The 14,371-nt window shown below is 36.8% G+C and overlaps 1 protein-coding gene across 1 annotated transcript in view; it reads right to left on the reverse strand.

The window, feature by feature from the left end:
• LOC148816177 (potassium channel subfamily T member 1-like) overlaps positions 1 to 14,371 on the reverse strand; it is a 127,651-nt gene that overhangs the window by 6,571 nt on the left and 106,709 nt on the right. The window contains exons 23-32 of the mRNA XM_088940735.1: positions 14,229 to 14,300; positions 13,818 to 13,952; positions 12,594 to 12,705; positions 11,778 to 11,879; positions 9,846 to 9,929; positions 9,210 to 9,338; positions 8,396 to 8,416; positions 7,793 to 8,090; positions 5,329 to 5,391; positions 411 to 495 (exon numbers count right to left, since the gene is read on the reverse strand). Of these exons, the coding sequence (XP_088796861.1) occupies positions 411 to 495; positions 5,329 to 5,391; positions 7,793 to 8,090; positions 8,396 to 8,416; positions 9,210 to 9,338; positions 9,846 to 9,929; positions 11,778 to 11,879; positions 12,594 to 12,705; positions 13,818 to 13,952; positions 14,229 to 14,300 (1,101 nt within the window). The remainder of the gene's footprint in view (positions 1 to 410; positions 496 to 5,328; positions 5,392 to 7,792; positions 8,091 to 8,395; positions 8,417 to 9,209; positions 9,339 to 9,845; positions 9,930 to 11,777; positions 11,880 to 12,593; positions 12,706 to 13,817; positions 13,953 to 14,228; positions 14,301 to 14,371) is intronic.

Here is a 14,371-nt window from a genome sequence, read left to right on the forward strand (position 1 = left end):
TTGGCTGTGGGATGTTTTGCATGCCAGATTCAAAGACTTTTCAAGCTTGTCTTCAAGCACAAGTACGTTCTTTGTGCTGCAATTATATTTTTATTCAGATGTTTGCTTGATTTTTATTTCATTGCTTTTCTTTAGACTAACACGGCCATAGAAAGACCACTGTATATTGCTGTAGGATTTTAAGCACAAAACATCAGGAAAATATATACTGTATAAAAAAAAACATTTGGCAGATAGGCAATTTTGTATTTTGCTTGCTATAAATCCTATCTTTTTGGTTTTTAATGCAATTTAATTCCATGTCAGATAACAATGATTTGTGGGCATTGTGCTGTGAGGTGATTTTCCCTTACACAGGTATGTACCCCCTATAGAGGGTATCACTAAAAAACATCACTGCTGGTACCTACACAATATCGTTGAGCTCCAGGCGCGTATCTGGGGGAGGATTTATAAGAACATAAGACAAGGTATTCTGGTGATCGTTCATTTCATCTGCAATAGAGACAGGAGAGTAATAAATTGAAGGAAAACATCTTTAAAAAAAGGTCCAAGCATGAAAAATTAAAAGTTTTTTGGGATTTTCTTTTCAAATTTTTAAATTAAAAGCTATCTACATACCTCCTAAATGTGCTATCATTAAAAAAAAACCTTAATGAGCCAAACCAAGAAATAAACGGTTCATTAAAACATTAAAAATCTCCCAAATTAACTTTGTATAATTGGCTAAACTAATTTTCTTTTTCTTCAAGAAAAAATCTGATACTTTGGTATAGTTTCACAATACGTTTTTGCAAAACTTTAACAATTTAAAGGTGCATCTTCAATATTTTCTTCAACTACTGTATATGTTAGACCTAAACATCAATTTACTTAAAAAAATGCTCAGTTAAAATCAATCAATATCTTTACAAAATCATTTATGAATTGAGGTTTCATACAACATTTGAAATGAAATTGAGTTATAAAATGCATGATGCCCTGGCATTCATTAATGTCCTTGTTTACATCTAACAAAAAACATTATTTTTTCCATTAAAATAATAATGTTTTAGCACATAAACCTAAAAATGCTTGGTGGCTCTATAAACAAAAAAACAACATTTGAGTTTTTTGAGATTGTTTACAGAGTGATATTTAAAACAATAATGGAACTTCTATTAATTAATAATCCTTTCTTGTTAGGATTTATGAAGACCGGATGTTTATTACAAACCCACCTGTAAGTATCACTTTAATTGCCAGGAAGAGTAGGGAAAGAGAATGTCTTACAGTTACAAGTAGGTTAAGATTCATGACTAAACCCCATGCAACAAATGCAGTTTGGACCAGTAATCTCTAGTAATACAGAATTTAATTCCATGCAGGAACAATGCTCATATAGTCTGCTTAGGAGACATGTAGATCACTTCAAGACTTATGACAGCATTCTGGGCCCAACACTTAGTTTTCATTCCACAATAGAGTTCATCCTGTTCTTGGGCATGCCCTGATAGTCTAAGGCTAAATGTTGATGAGGCAGTTTGGAGTTCGAGATGAGAACGTTTTATTTTAAAAGCTCCACATACAAAGAAAGATCATTCAATTTCGGCGATGCTAGAAGTCTGCAACAATGCATACAGACTTGATGATAATCATTTCCCACTATAAAGGTACAGTTAAGATAGACCATCTGTAAATATCTCACCACAAATCAAAGATCATGGTCCATTTTAATTGGAACAATAACCTTTTATTGTTGTTCTTCTTTTTATGATAAAATTAGAATCTTCAAAAAGAGGAAATATGTGCAATTTACTCAATTTTCTCAGCTGCTTTGAATCCTGAAACGAATCAAAACTGATATGCAATGGGAGTCTTACAGTAGGGTTTTCTCCAGACTTAAAGAAATGGAGTGTGTATGAAAAAACAGTACAATGAGAAAAACAATCTAGTCCAATTCCAGTGTGCTACAGAAGATCTTAGCTGGAAGTGAATTTGAAATGAGGTGAGCAACCACACAACACATGAAGACATCATGCCTCATTATTCCCACTTACAGTATATTCATATATGACTGGGATTTTCAAGATCTCATTTACTGGCTCACCGCTCATAATTCACTGCCCAAAAAATTAACTAGCACTTGGATATACTCTAGAATGGGGCAATCTCAGAGAAATCAAACCAACATTGCACAAAACTAGAGTTTATGACTGCTACTTCAGAAAAAAGAAACAATTCAGGTAGGCTGTAATTCTGAAATGCTGTAAGAAAAATTAATATAATTACTGTACATAACTGGTCTCCAGTATCGGAAAAACACTTCATAGTGCATTGAATTGTATAAATCATTTTCATTATTCCAAAATTTGCAGATACAAGCGCCACACAATTAAAAAAAAAACAGGCATGACATTATTATACCTAGCCTGTAGCAGGCTTTTGCAATAAACGGCAAAATAAACTAACAACTGATAAAGAAATCGGGCCAATTATGTACAGTATATACTGTATACTGTGATGAGAACAATGCCAGTTTTTTTCTTGCATTGTTCTCATCAGAGTATGCATATAAATAAAGTTTAAACAAGTGTAAGATAAATGATTGATGACAAATTACCGATGTGATATATATATATTACTTATATTATATTACTTAAATTATAGTATATTACTAATGTAGAAAATTAAATAGCTTGAAGACTGTAGTTTTTGAAACACACTTTCGTTTTAATGGAACTTAAAATATAATGTTCGCTTAAGGGAGGTCCATTTTGAAATATTTGGATTTTAACACATTTATTCAAAAGAAGATTGGTTACTACAATTCTTTTCTAGGGTAATTCTGCTTCCGTAGAATCAAGACAAACAGGTTTGAAGGTGTTAAGAATTTAGTTACCCTTTTTGCATGGTTAAGTGACATGCAAACACCATTTATGTTTGTTAATATTTTTATATTCTGATATTTTGTTGTTTTATTTCATTAGCATCAGTAAATGTGAGTAAATTGGAAAATAACCTAATTTTAATAGTGCTTTTTTGTTTATATAATGCATTTATCTAGTCCTATTTTTCTGAACATCCTATTTACAGCTTACTTTAGATCAGTCAAAGATATGGTGTGAATCCAAAAACATGGACAGCAATCAGAAGCCATTTGGCTTACAGGCCCCATCTTTCATCAGTTTAAAACGTTCTTATAAGGCGAGTGCCTGTGAAATTAACAGAATGTGTGTCAAAGAAAATCGGAGTAGCTTTTGAGTCTATTAAGGTGAAGGACTAATTCAATTTCCTGTGAGTGCCGTCTTCAATCCCAAGAAGGGTACAAGGAAATGAAAATTTGTAAAGATCTATCAATTGCACTTCTTTGCCTAATCCACTTTTAGTCTCTTTGTAATTATACCTATTATGAAATGGCTCCTAGATGATGAACTCCACGATTTGTTGGGATTTGCAGGTCTAATTAGATTTCTGCTCCTGAAGAGCCACTATGACTCCAGTGTGACAAAACAATCCCACCTGATTTTGTCCCTTTAGTCCTTGGCCTGGGCACAGTTGGAAAGCTGAGACTCATCCCTCATGAGTGCACTGTCAAGCATGTGATCTAACTGTAGCACACTACAAAGGTCTTTTAAAGCACACAAAAGGGTATTTCTGAACCAAGAATAGATTGATTAAAAGGGGGGTAAAAAAAATACAGATTCCTTTAAAATGTAACACCAAAAAAAAAAAGAGGGATGAAATTGGTTGCAATGTTTCAATCAGCACAAACACTCCTAATTTGAGTTGGGTAACTGAATGATCTCCCAGTGTTCGTCAGATGCTCATAGCCCTCAGCAGAACTGTTCCTGTTAGTTTCATTTTTATTTTGTGCTATTTCTGCTCCTCCACACCACCTCCTGAATAGTTTGCATGCTTGTTGTGCTGGACTAAGTAACCTCTACCTTACGAAGCACTAACCCCATTGCAGAGGGAGTAAGACATCTGTAATTATGTGCTTGAATGCTTAGAAAGGAAATGCAAGTAGGAAAGCAAGAATTAAAAAGGGCAAATAGAAGAAAATTCTGCATTATCCTTCAACCAGCCAACTATTAGAGAAAAATGCTCGGCATTTTTGTCTTTTTTTCGAAAGAAAATCAGGTCAGATGGAAGATGCTCTTCTGTTATCTCGTCTTTCCCAAGTAAACTCTGTTCTTCTGACAGTCTGATCTATTGCCTTATTTCAAAATGTTGGAATTAAGAGCTTGTTTACAGATAAAGTGATCATGATGTTATGATAGTTATTCATTTGCCAAGTGGTTTTCCCATATAACTTCCAAGTGGCTTTTGAATTGGCACATTCACAGTTACTATGACCATAAATAGTTTTAGGAGGAGTTTTTTTAAAACTCCAAAAAGCGTTGAATATTAAGTAATGGGAAGATTTCCCTTTGAGCTGAACTTTTATATTCATATATATATAGTTGATTATATATTTAAAACTGATAATCTTGTTGGGCTTTTTCATTTTAATCTCTAACCTCCATTTCCCAGAGACGGTTTTGCATTCTTGCATTTTAGTATATTTTCTCTTTGCAAACAGCAACCCTAGCAGAAATAAGGCAAGGCAGTAAAGAAGCATTTTCCATAAAACCTCATTCTTGGGCTATTTTTTCTCATAAAGCAACCAAAGCACGCTCAATAAAAGAACGCCAGCTCTTAGAAACAAACATTACAAATACTAGCATATTTGAAGATGTGTATCTTGGCAATTATTTACAATGTAACAATAACAGCTAACTGAAGTATATTTTCTTATTTATAAGAACTTATAACAGGCATCATAGTCTTCAGATTGTTTGCTTGGGCCATTTTGTACTTTAAACGGTAAATACAAAACCTGAAAGACTGCGTCTAAAACAATCATGCAAATATTTTAGGCATTTAAACAGAAGGGGAAATACAGTTAATTACAAATAAGACTACTGTCTGAACAAGCGATCTAACTTCATAGGACAACTAAGTGCTTTAGTATGCTAAAGGTACTAGAAAAATAAGTTTATGCCAGATGATAACTGTGTTGAGATCAAAGTTATGACATAAATTAAAAAACTTCCATCAATCAATCAAGATCATCTGGTACTTTGGTGGATTTTAGATCTTACAAATAAAGCATTTTTGCTTTGGACAGAAATTTAGACAGCATTGTATGGCTTGCAGATGACATAGGATTCTACTAGCGAATTTAATTTAATGGGAGGCCTGATGCAAGATTACAATCACATCTTCCTATTTCTTGAGCTCTGGTGGGTTCAGCTTATCGAGCGTGTCCTGGCGTATTGCTCTGATACCCAGGAGAGGAATTACCTTGCAAATATCCTAGGTTTACCCGATTCATCACATCACTCGCTGTTAAATTTGCTACATCCTCTACAGACCACAAAAGGAAAACACACACACAGACACACAGAGAAACAGAGAGAAAGGAAGAAAGAAAGAGAAAGGTCAGGCAAGCAGTGGCAACAGCAGTTCAGAAAAAAAAAAGAAGCTTGGTGCCACGGTGGAATTAAAAAAGGCTGGAATGAGGAAAAACAAGGAAAGCAGGCGAGGATCTAGAGGTATCGAAAGTGTACTGTGAGACATGAGAAGCTCCAGACTGCTTTCAAGCCACAGGCTGCACAGAGCCAGCTACAATTGGGGTGATGCAGTGGCTCTGTGGCTTAGGATCTGTGCCTGCGGCTGGAAGGTTGCCGGTTCGAATCCCGTGACCGGCAGAGGAATCCTACTCCGTTGGGCCCCTGAGCAAGGCCCTTAACCCCAGCTGCTCAAGGGGTGCTGTATAAATCACTGACTCTGTGCTCTGACCCCAAGCTTCTCTCCCTGTCTGTATTTTTCATGAAGAGCAAGTTAGGGTATGCGAAAAGACAAATTCCTAATACAAGAAATTGTATATGGCCAATAAAGTGATCTTCCAGGACAAATCTGCAATATTAATGAAGATGCCTATGGAAATTTTGCATATTCTCATGCCGCATGAGGAAGCCAACTGTATACTACAAGCGTTAAAGTGTGGTTCTTCCTCAATTATTGCCTTTTCATAGTGAAAATCAATACATTGCAAATGAATGTACCTCTCCCCATTCCCCATCCTTACCAGTCATTCTGGTTGTTTGCCAATCATTTTCCCTGGATGCAGTGGGGAAGCCCCTGTTAGTATCATCTGTTCGAGCCTTAACAATATTAACGTTCATTACAATTCAAGAAAACAAACCAGAATTAAGCCAAAAGAATTGAAGACCTAATTATTTCTCAGGATTTGAGAAGTGTTCCTATTGCACTGTAGTAAATTACAATCATTACACATTTATGTGTAAATATAAATCATGCTCATCACATTAGTACTTTGACATGTCACATTAGAACTTTGAAATGAACCATTATCAAAAGGCTGGAAATGATGACTAGCACTTCATAAACTTCGTTCCCCACAAAAGAGTGAGAATGTTCCCATTAGGATAGGACATTTTTTACACCACCTAGATCATCTGAGTTCTGCTGTAGGACACAAATTGATCCAAGAATCTCATCAAGCTGCTTCTTGAAGGTAGATATTCTTTCTAAACTATTTTAATATCCATTTCTATTATGCCTAAGAGACAAATCAAGATTGATGAGGTTTTCCTGCACCCTAAAGTACTAAGAATTGACTTGTGACTTGACTTGCTGTAATTGGCTGTTAGTAGACGATGTAGGTAACATGAACCTGTGAGAGAAAGAAAATGTGAAAGCAATGGTGGGGGCTGGGATGAAATCATGCCGAACATTTCACGGAACATTTTCCAGTTTCATTTTCGTATGCAGAAAACACATAAATGATATGTAGTTTGGGTCAGAAAACTGGATTATACAGTATATACTGTGCAACACAAAGGGTTATTAAATGACAGGAGGTTGCTAGTATTAACCTTATTTACTAGAAACGTAACTTTTCTAAAGATGTTTTTTGTATTTACTGCATACAATACTGCCCTTATCTGTAAGTCTTAAATGAAAAAAAAATTACCTAGCATAAAATGGTCAAAGAATATTGCCCAACAAGTACACTAAAATAGATTACATAATAATTTTTGTATCACTCCCTCTTTCCTTGATTTTAAAATAACTTTGTCATCTCTATTAGTGTATACAAAAGTAATGTGTAAAAGGATTATTACTGGGAAAGTCTCAGGTTAAAAGATCAGCTAAACTCTAGAAGCTAGAAGCTAGAAACTCTCAGAAAGCTAGTCTCAATACCAAAAAGCACTATAAAAAGCACTACCAGCCCAACATGGAAGTGCAGTAACAGAATTTCAGTGTGTAGGTTTGATTCCTTACTACACATTGTTGTTGTGGTCTTGAGCAAGATATTCTATTCTAATTACTCCAGTCCATCCATTTAAATGAACAGATACCAGCATTGCTGGAAGAGTCTCATGTGGAGGAATTCATGTACTTCCAGAGCACTTGACACCACAGACACCAAGATAAGCTCTTGCCTGATGTTACATTAGGCTCACGTATAGACTACTGAAATAATGCGCACTAGATAAGGGCCACTGAAATCAGTTGGCTGAAATCAAAGCATTGAAGCACTTTCTGTGACAAAATGGAACCAAATGTGGATACAACTGTATACTGTATGCTTTTTAAAGTTTAAATTTGTTATTAGCACTAATGAAACAAGCCAGATGACGAAAGCTGCTTTTCAAGTATTGTAAAGCAGGTGAAAATGCTACAGAAACATAGTCATGTGTCTGGGAGCCCACAGACGGGGGGGGAGGTGGGTACTTACCGTAGCCGGTGGTAGGCAGCCCCAGGTGTTTCATTCGGTTCTTGACCAGCTCAGAAAGTTCCTGCCTTTCGGAGCGGCGGTACAGGTTCAGACGCTGCTGGCTGAAGCGCTCGGTTTTGCTCGCCGGCTTGTTCCCTTTCCGGCTCAGTCTCCGGGCCCACTGCATGCTCTTTTTCCTCAGCAAGGGGTGCTCTGATTGGTCGCTGGACGTGGAGTTCCTGTGGGTGCTTTTATTGCTCCAGGAATCCCTGACCTCCTTGGTGTCCTCACAGTCTTCCACGTTGATGGAGATCTGAGACTTGACCACAAACAAGACAGAGCATTACCCAGAGACGTCTGATTCCAGAGAATCCTCACCTGCAGATCTGGACTCCAGAATTCAGCTGAAATCGTTTTAATACTTCAACTGTCTTTTCTTTCACAAATAAGACTGTCGGTAATATGGTCTGTTCTGATTTTTTATTGCAAAAATGCTGCAACATGCAACCTTTCTTTGGACTTATTTCTCTATTGACGTAATACTCATCTTAACAATTATAAGAATATGAAATTGTGCTAGGCAGCAAGAATTGAACAAAGTGCGAAGTGATGATGTATACGTACCTGAGCACAAATATCCTGTGACTGAAAAGGAAAAACAGAAACAAAAATGAAAATGTTTCTGAGAAATAAAACAATATGTGTGAAAGATTTTTCAAATTTTGGTACTTGCAACAGGCAGCAAAAATTAAAGCATAAGATGGGAGTGTTTCAAAACAAATCATATTCCTTGGACTTGACAAAATGAAAATGAAGGTCATCTACAGTACATCACCACACTCATGGCAAGCTCTTGTTTTACAACTGATTGTTGCAAAATTTGACACCTGTCACTTATTCCGACGAAGTCACACAAATGTCATTTAAAAATGTTACAGTACAATTTTAAGACAGACAATTCTTATATGGAAAAAATGACAATACTGTCTAAAATATACAAATAATATATATTAGAGGTTCAATAAACTAAAGCCTTTCTCTCAAAGTGTTTACAAAATAATTTAATTTTTATATTTGTTAAGTTCTTCAAACTTGTTCTGAGTTTATGAAAAGAAGTACCTGAAACAGCCTGGCTAAGTCAAATGGCACAGAGGCCGACTTGACATTACTATGAAATGGAACAAGTAATAGGTTTATTCCATGCTGAAAAAAAGAAGAAAGAAAACACAACGTTTCGGCCGTGGAGCCTTCTTCAGGTGTGAGGGCTGCTGACGCAGCTACCCACCTGAACTATTACTATGAAATGGCCTAGTAGGTCATAACTCAAGGAAGCAAAAGCACATTTATGTTTGAAACGGGTTCTCTCACAAAACAGGAGCCATGCTTTCATTTTTCTGTCATCCATGCTCTTGTAGAGTCTGAACAGCTTCGGTCTCACCTCAGACGTTGAGAACATGTGTGACTCAGTCCTGTATATCCCTATGGGGATTTCAGCACTGGATGAACAAAGCTTTTGGAATAACCTCCCATAAGTCCTTATCCATAAGTCTTCTTCTGTGACCTTCATCTGATTAAGAAAAATAAATAACAGCACAAATTAGTATAGAATTACCAATAATCATCATCATAACCACATCATGTACAGTTCGTGCTGCTTTACTTAGGATACAATACTTCTGGTCAATTCACAAGCTTAAAGTTTCAGTTCTGGCTAAATTGTTTTAGTAAAAGTCTTGACTGTTTTCATCTCTAACATTAATGAAGACTAACATGTTAGGACTCCTCTAAAGTCCTTCTGCTGACACTACTTGCAACATAATGAAAAAGAAAACAGGATTATAGCTCCTGGTTTTGCAAAATCAAATTAGGGTTTGAGAGAACCTCAAAGAATTTGTCAACAAGACTACTAAATGGTGTTATAATAAAAGATTAAGTGCATAATAAATTTCCTGATTAAATATTCACAATAACTTGAAGGGCAAAAACATATACGTTTTGAACAATACTGATTAACCCTCAGAGGACAAGTGTATTTCAGGTGTCTTGACAGAGAATGAGAAAGCACAATACTCACAGCACACAGGTATCCTGACCCAGGAGTTGTGTCAAGGCCCAGTAATAATCTTGCTATGGGTATCATGTAGTCTTTTACAAACGACTGATTAACAACAACAAAAAAGAAAAATGAAAAAACCTTAAGTTAATGTAGGAGGGTTAGGCATTAAAACAGCTCTTGTATAAAATCTGATGGTTTAGGAATTGGGCTCGAGATGAGAGAAGACAGACAACTGGTCTACATTAAAGAAAAGAAGGCTGTTTAAGTGTATGCAAGATTTAAATAAAAAAGAATGTAAACGTATTTTTAGCTGCTTTAATTGAACGTTCGTCTTTAGTTCATTGTGTTTAGTTTTTACATGGCTAATGTAACTGTAGTAGGACTTTCTGCAAAGTTGTTTACAACCAAATATTGGATCTTGGTTCTACACAAAAATGTTTGTTTCCTTTTTTTTAATTTTGGATGCTGCAATTCAACCTCTCCAAATCCACCCACCGTAAAAGCACTACTAATAATGGTAGCTGATTGTGACGCAACACGTTGAAACTGATTCAGTTATTCGCATCTTCAGTGGATCAATCACAGGAGAGCTGTTCTGGAATGTCATCTACAGATGGGCATTACGAGGGCATGAAATCCGTACTGGAACCAATAGCAGTTGTTGAATTTTTAATACATCTAAGTATGTTTTAGGGAGTATAAAAAAACAGCCACAGAGCACTCTGGAAAAACATCAATCCTAAGCTATGTCATCAGGGCAGGTGTTATGCCCACAATAGACCACTGGAGGGCACTGCAGTTCTGCTACACAGAGAATGTTAAAACTATTACAATTCTGACAATCCAGCCGAATACATCAGGAAAAAACATAACGAGGCACGTTGTTCAATTTCAGCTATATCACTGTAAGCTGTCATTATTTTTTTCTGGGATGATCAGCAGCACATTCTAATTTATATTCCAAAGGCAGCTGCATTATACTGCTGTAACTACAGTAAATGACACAAAGTGAATAGAAAATAAGGGTACAAGAAGATAAAGAAGATAAATAACCATGAAATTACAACAAACATGACATTTCCGTGACCACACTTTTCATCAGGAATAATGTCTTTATAATACTTTATTCGCTTCTGAAATTTCACATGCACAAATTTCTTTCATTTTTTATTTAATCATGAAGTCTTCCTTTTTTCTTACACAGTACTTAAACATTTTCTTTTGGTTACTGGAAAGGGAAGTTTGTTGTATTATAATTCTGGGACATGTTTCTTTAAAAGGAAGTGCACTTCTTAACTTTGAAGAAGTTAAGGATCTCACCGAGTTAGAAAATTATCTCAACATTTCTGCCATCAAAACAATATTTGGGGATTAGTTTTGGCACTTGCCAAATTTTACTTCAATTTGATCAAAAAACCCAAACCACAAGCTTTACTTAAAACAAACAACCCATTGGTACTAATTGAAAAGATAACCTTAAATTAATTGCCACTCAAGATGTTTGAGAAGAAAACACTAAAACAAAATCTGGATACAGACAGAATTGATTTTTATGACCTTTGACTTTAATGGTGAGCAAAATTCAGCATTCAGATCATTTCTCAAATAAAAAGCACATAAATATGCAGCTGAAGCTCAATGATGATTGGGCGCTGGAAAATAATCATATTTCTTCTGAACTCATTTACAGAGCCATGGGGAGGCATTCAATTAAAATGCAATTTCCACATCAAGAAAGGAGAAGCTGAGGCTGCCCAGACTATTTTCAAATTGAATGGTAGTGAATTATATCGAACTGATAACAACAGTCTTCATAGGAAACACGGAAATTGGGCGTAAACCAGATCTTAAAAGATGAAGTTCCAGCACAAAGAAAATACCTGTCAGTCTTGTCTTTCAGTAAGACAGAAACGAGTGCAGGAAATACAGGGTCCTTCAGCCTGGACTCACCTGGTACAGTAATGTGTCCAGCATGCTGATGCTGAACACTCTCCCAGCTGCAAAGGGAAGCCGGAACATAAAGGCCAGATTGGAGCCTTTTTCGCGCTCCTTCTGAAAACAAGAAGGGTTGGAACACATAACTGGTTGTGCTGAGGCTGATCCACATGATTTTCAAATGAAAATATCCCAGATTTTCAAATGACCTGATTCAAGTTTTTTTTTACAAGCTTCAGGGGATGATCCCAGTGGACTTTTTCAGAATCAAACAGTTGAAATACAAACCAGGAGACATAAAATTGAGAACAGGAGACTCTTTTTTACTTGAAGGGTTGTGGGTTGTGGGTTACAAGCTCCCCAGGTTTCTTTTCTGGAGTTGATGATCTGGCTTCTTTCAATTAATGGCTGGTATTGGATCCTTTGATCAATAAACTACTTAGGCCATGGACTAATGGACTGAATGACTTCTCTTTCAAAACACTTCTTACATTCTTACCCTTTTATACAGTATCTGAGCACAGACTTTCTGTGACAGTACACTCACACAAATGATAAAAACGCAGAGTGTGTAAAGTTAATAACAATTCATCTCCTTCTTTACGTTTGGCATGATGCACATTTTCTCATTACGAGCTTTAACTAGGCCCAAAAATGTACTGAGCAAGATGTGTAGCGTATCAAAGATGATAGGGACATTTCACTTTTAGTGAAGAAAAATAACAAAAAAAGTTCTACTCTTGGAAGGAATGATACTGTAGCCCTCTTATCAAGTGTCTCCAGATCTTCAAAAGCACTGCTGTGTGTGTTTTTTTTTTGTTATTTCCTTACCTTTTCCAGTTTGGAAAGTGCCAAAGAGTAGCAATCCTTAGCTCTGAACTGCATGAACCTCATGTTGGAGGGGTGTGTGAGCTCTGTGATTATACTGAGGCTGGGGAATAACCTAGGAAGGAAGAACAAGATGCATTTTTTGACGAGCTCTTACTTTAGGAAATGACAGCCACCAACCTATTGCTGCTATATGAATGAGTGCAGGGTCACAAAACTGCTAGCGAGATCCTAAAATACAGCAGCAGAGCTGCAATGGCAATGATTTGAATGATTATTTTAAGGGAAGGTATTACATCCAGGCTGCTGGAGATGCTGAAATGGGCAATCATTTGTGACAGCTACCGGAGAAGGGTCGGCAGTCTCTAGGAGCTGTCAGGGCTCTGGACTGAATCTAGGTGGCCTTGTAGATTCTTTACCTTCCCACATGAACCTCTTCAGCAGTTACTCTTTTGCACACAAACACTTATGTGACAAGCAAAGCTCCCACGCAGGGCCACATCTCTCAAATAAAACAAAAGCTCTGGTTGCCACATCCGTTTATACCCTGAGAGACAGGGTAAATTACAGCTCATTAAACAGTTAATTACAGGCAATTTGGCCAGCTTCCTCTGAACAGCCTTCGGAGAAATGCAGTCTTTCCTGTCCCGCCTGACATAGGGAGGCCAACAATCTTCAGAGAGCAAGATTACAGAGGGGAGGGATGTATGAGCTCCTTTGGTCCATAATGCATTCCCTATAAAAACCCTTCCCAAAATTTCGAAAAACACGTTTTATAAAAATGATCTCATCCAACTAGAATTGTTACAACACAAGACCCATAATTTCGCCAGAGAGCTAAAAGCCTCAGGCCCCTAACAAGTTTATAAATTGAGTATGGCCGGCTGAAATGCAAAAATGGATTCATCCGACAATTACAATTTACCAGCCTATTACTGGTTGCCAATGGATACAAGATGTGTCTGGTAAACAGAAACCTGCAGCTAGTGTCTAAAACGGGCACGTGTGAAGAAGCTTTGATTTAATCAGACCCTAATCTGAATTTAGAGTAAAAGAGTGTTGTAGCTGAAAAAATGGCATTTTACACAGTTTCAGGTGTAATAATGCAAACATAAAAAACACTTTAAGCCATGACATATCTGTGAATTATTCACTATTCCTCATGAAATCATGCTGAAAAGCCCATTACTGGGGAGCGTTACAATAGAGATGAAACATTAGGCAGACCTGAACATGGTTTGCACATTGACTATGGTTTTGGCATCGGCCATGTAGTCTTCTTCCGCACTCATTGTGCTCTCCTTGTCCACCACAACCAGATTGTCGGCATAGATGATTCCACACTGCAGCAGGTTATCCAGGCTGAAAGAACACGAGGCAAGAGATCCTTTAATTTTTCCATGACATCACACAATCATTCTGAAAATTGCATCCATTGTGAGCCCTTCTGCAGCCGTTTTAATAGCTGTTATTACCTTCAGCTGCAGGCCCTTGGTTTTAAAAGCCCTTTTAAAAAAGAACAAAACACAGTGGTGTCCCATTTATCCTCATCCAATCCGGACAAGGTTGGAAAGTGCAGAAATGTAGTTTAGAAAGGAATAAATTTAAGAAAACTACTCATTTTAAATTGATACATACTTGTCGATAGTTCCAGCCATAAAGTATACCATTGGGAAACAGCATATCGCTTCTAAAAAGTGGTTGTCTGGCCTGGAGAGAGGAGATAAACACCAAAATTAAAATAAAAAAGGCAACTGACAATAAAAGCCAGTGCCATTTAT

The sequence above is a fragment of the Atractosteus spatula genome, chromosome 23 (genome assembly GCF_055471065.1).
Source record: "Atractosteus spatula isolate fAtrSpa1 chromosome 23, fAtrSpa1.hap1, whole genome shotgun sequence".
Taxonomy (NCBI): Eukaryota; Metazoa; Chordata; class Actinopteri; order Semionotiformes; family Lepisosteidae; genus Atractosteus; species Atractosteus spatula.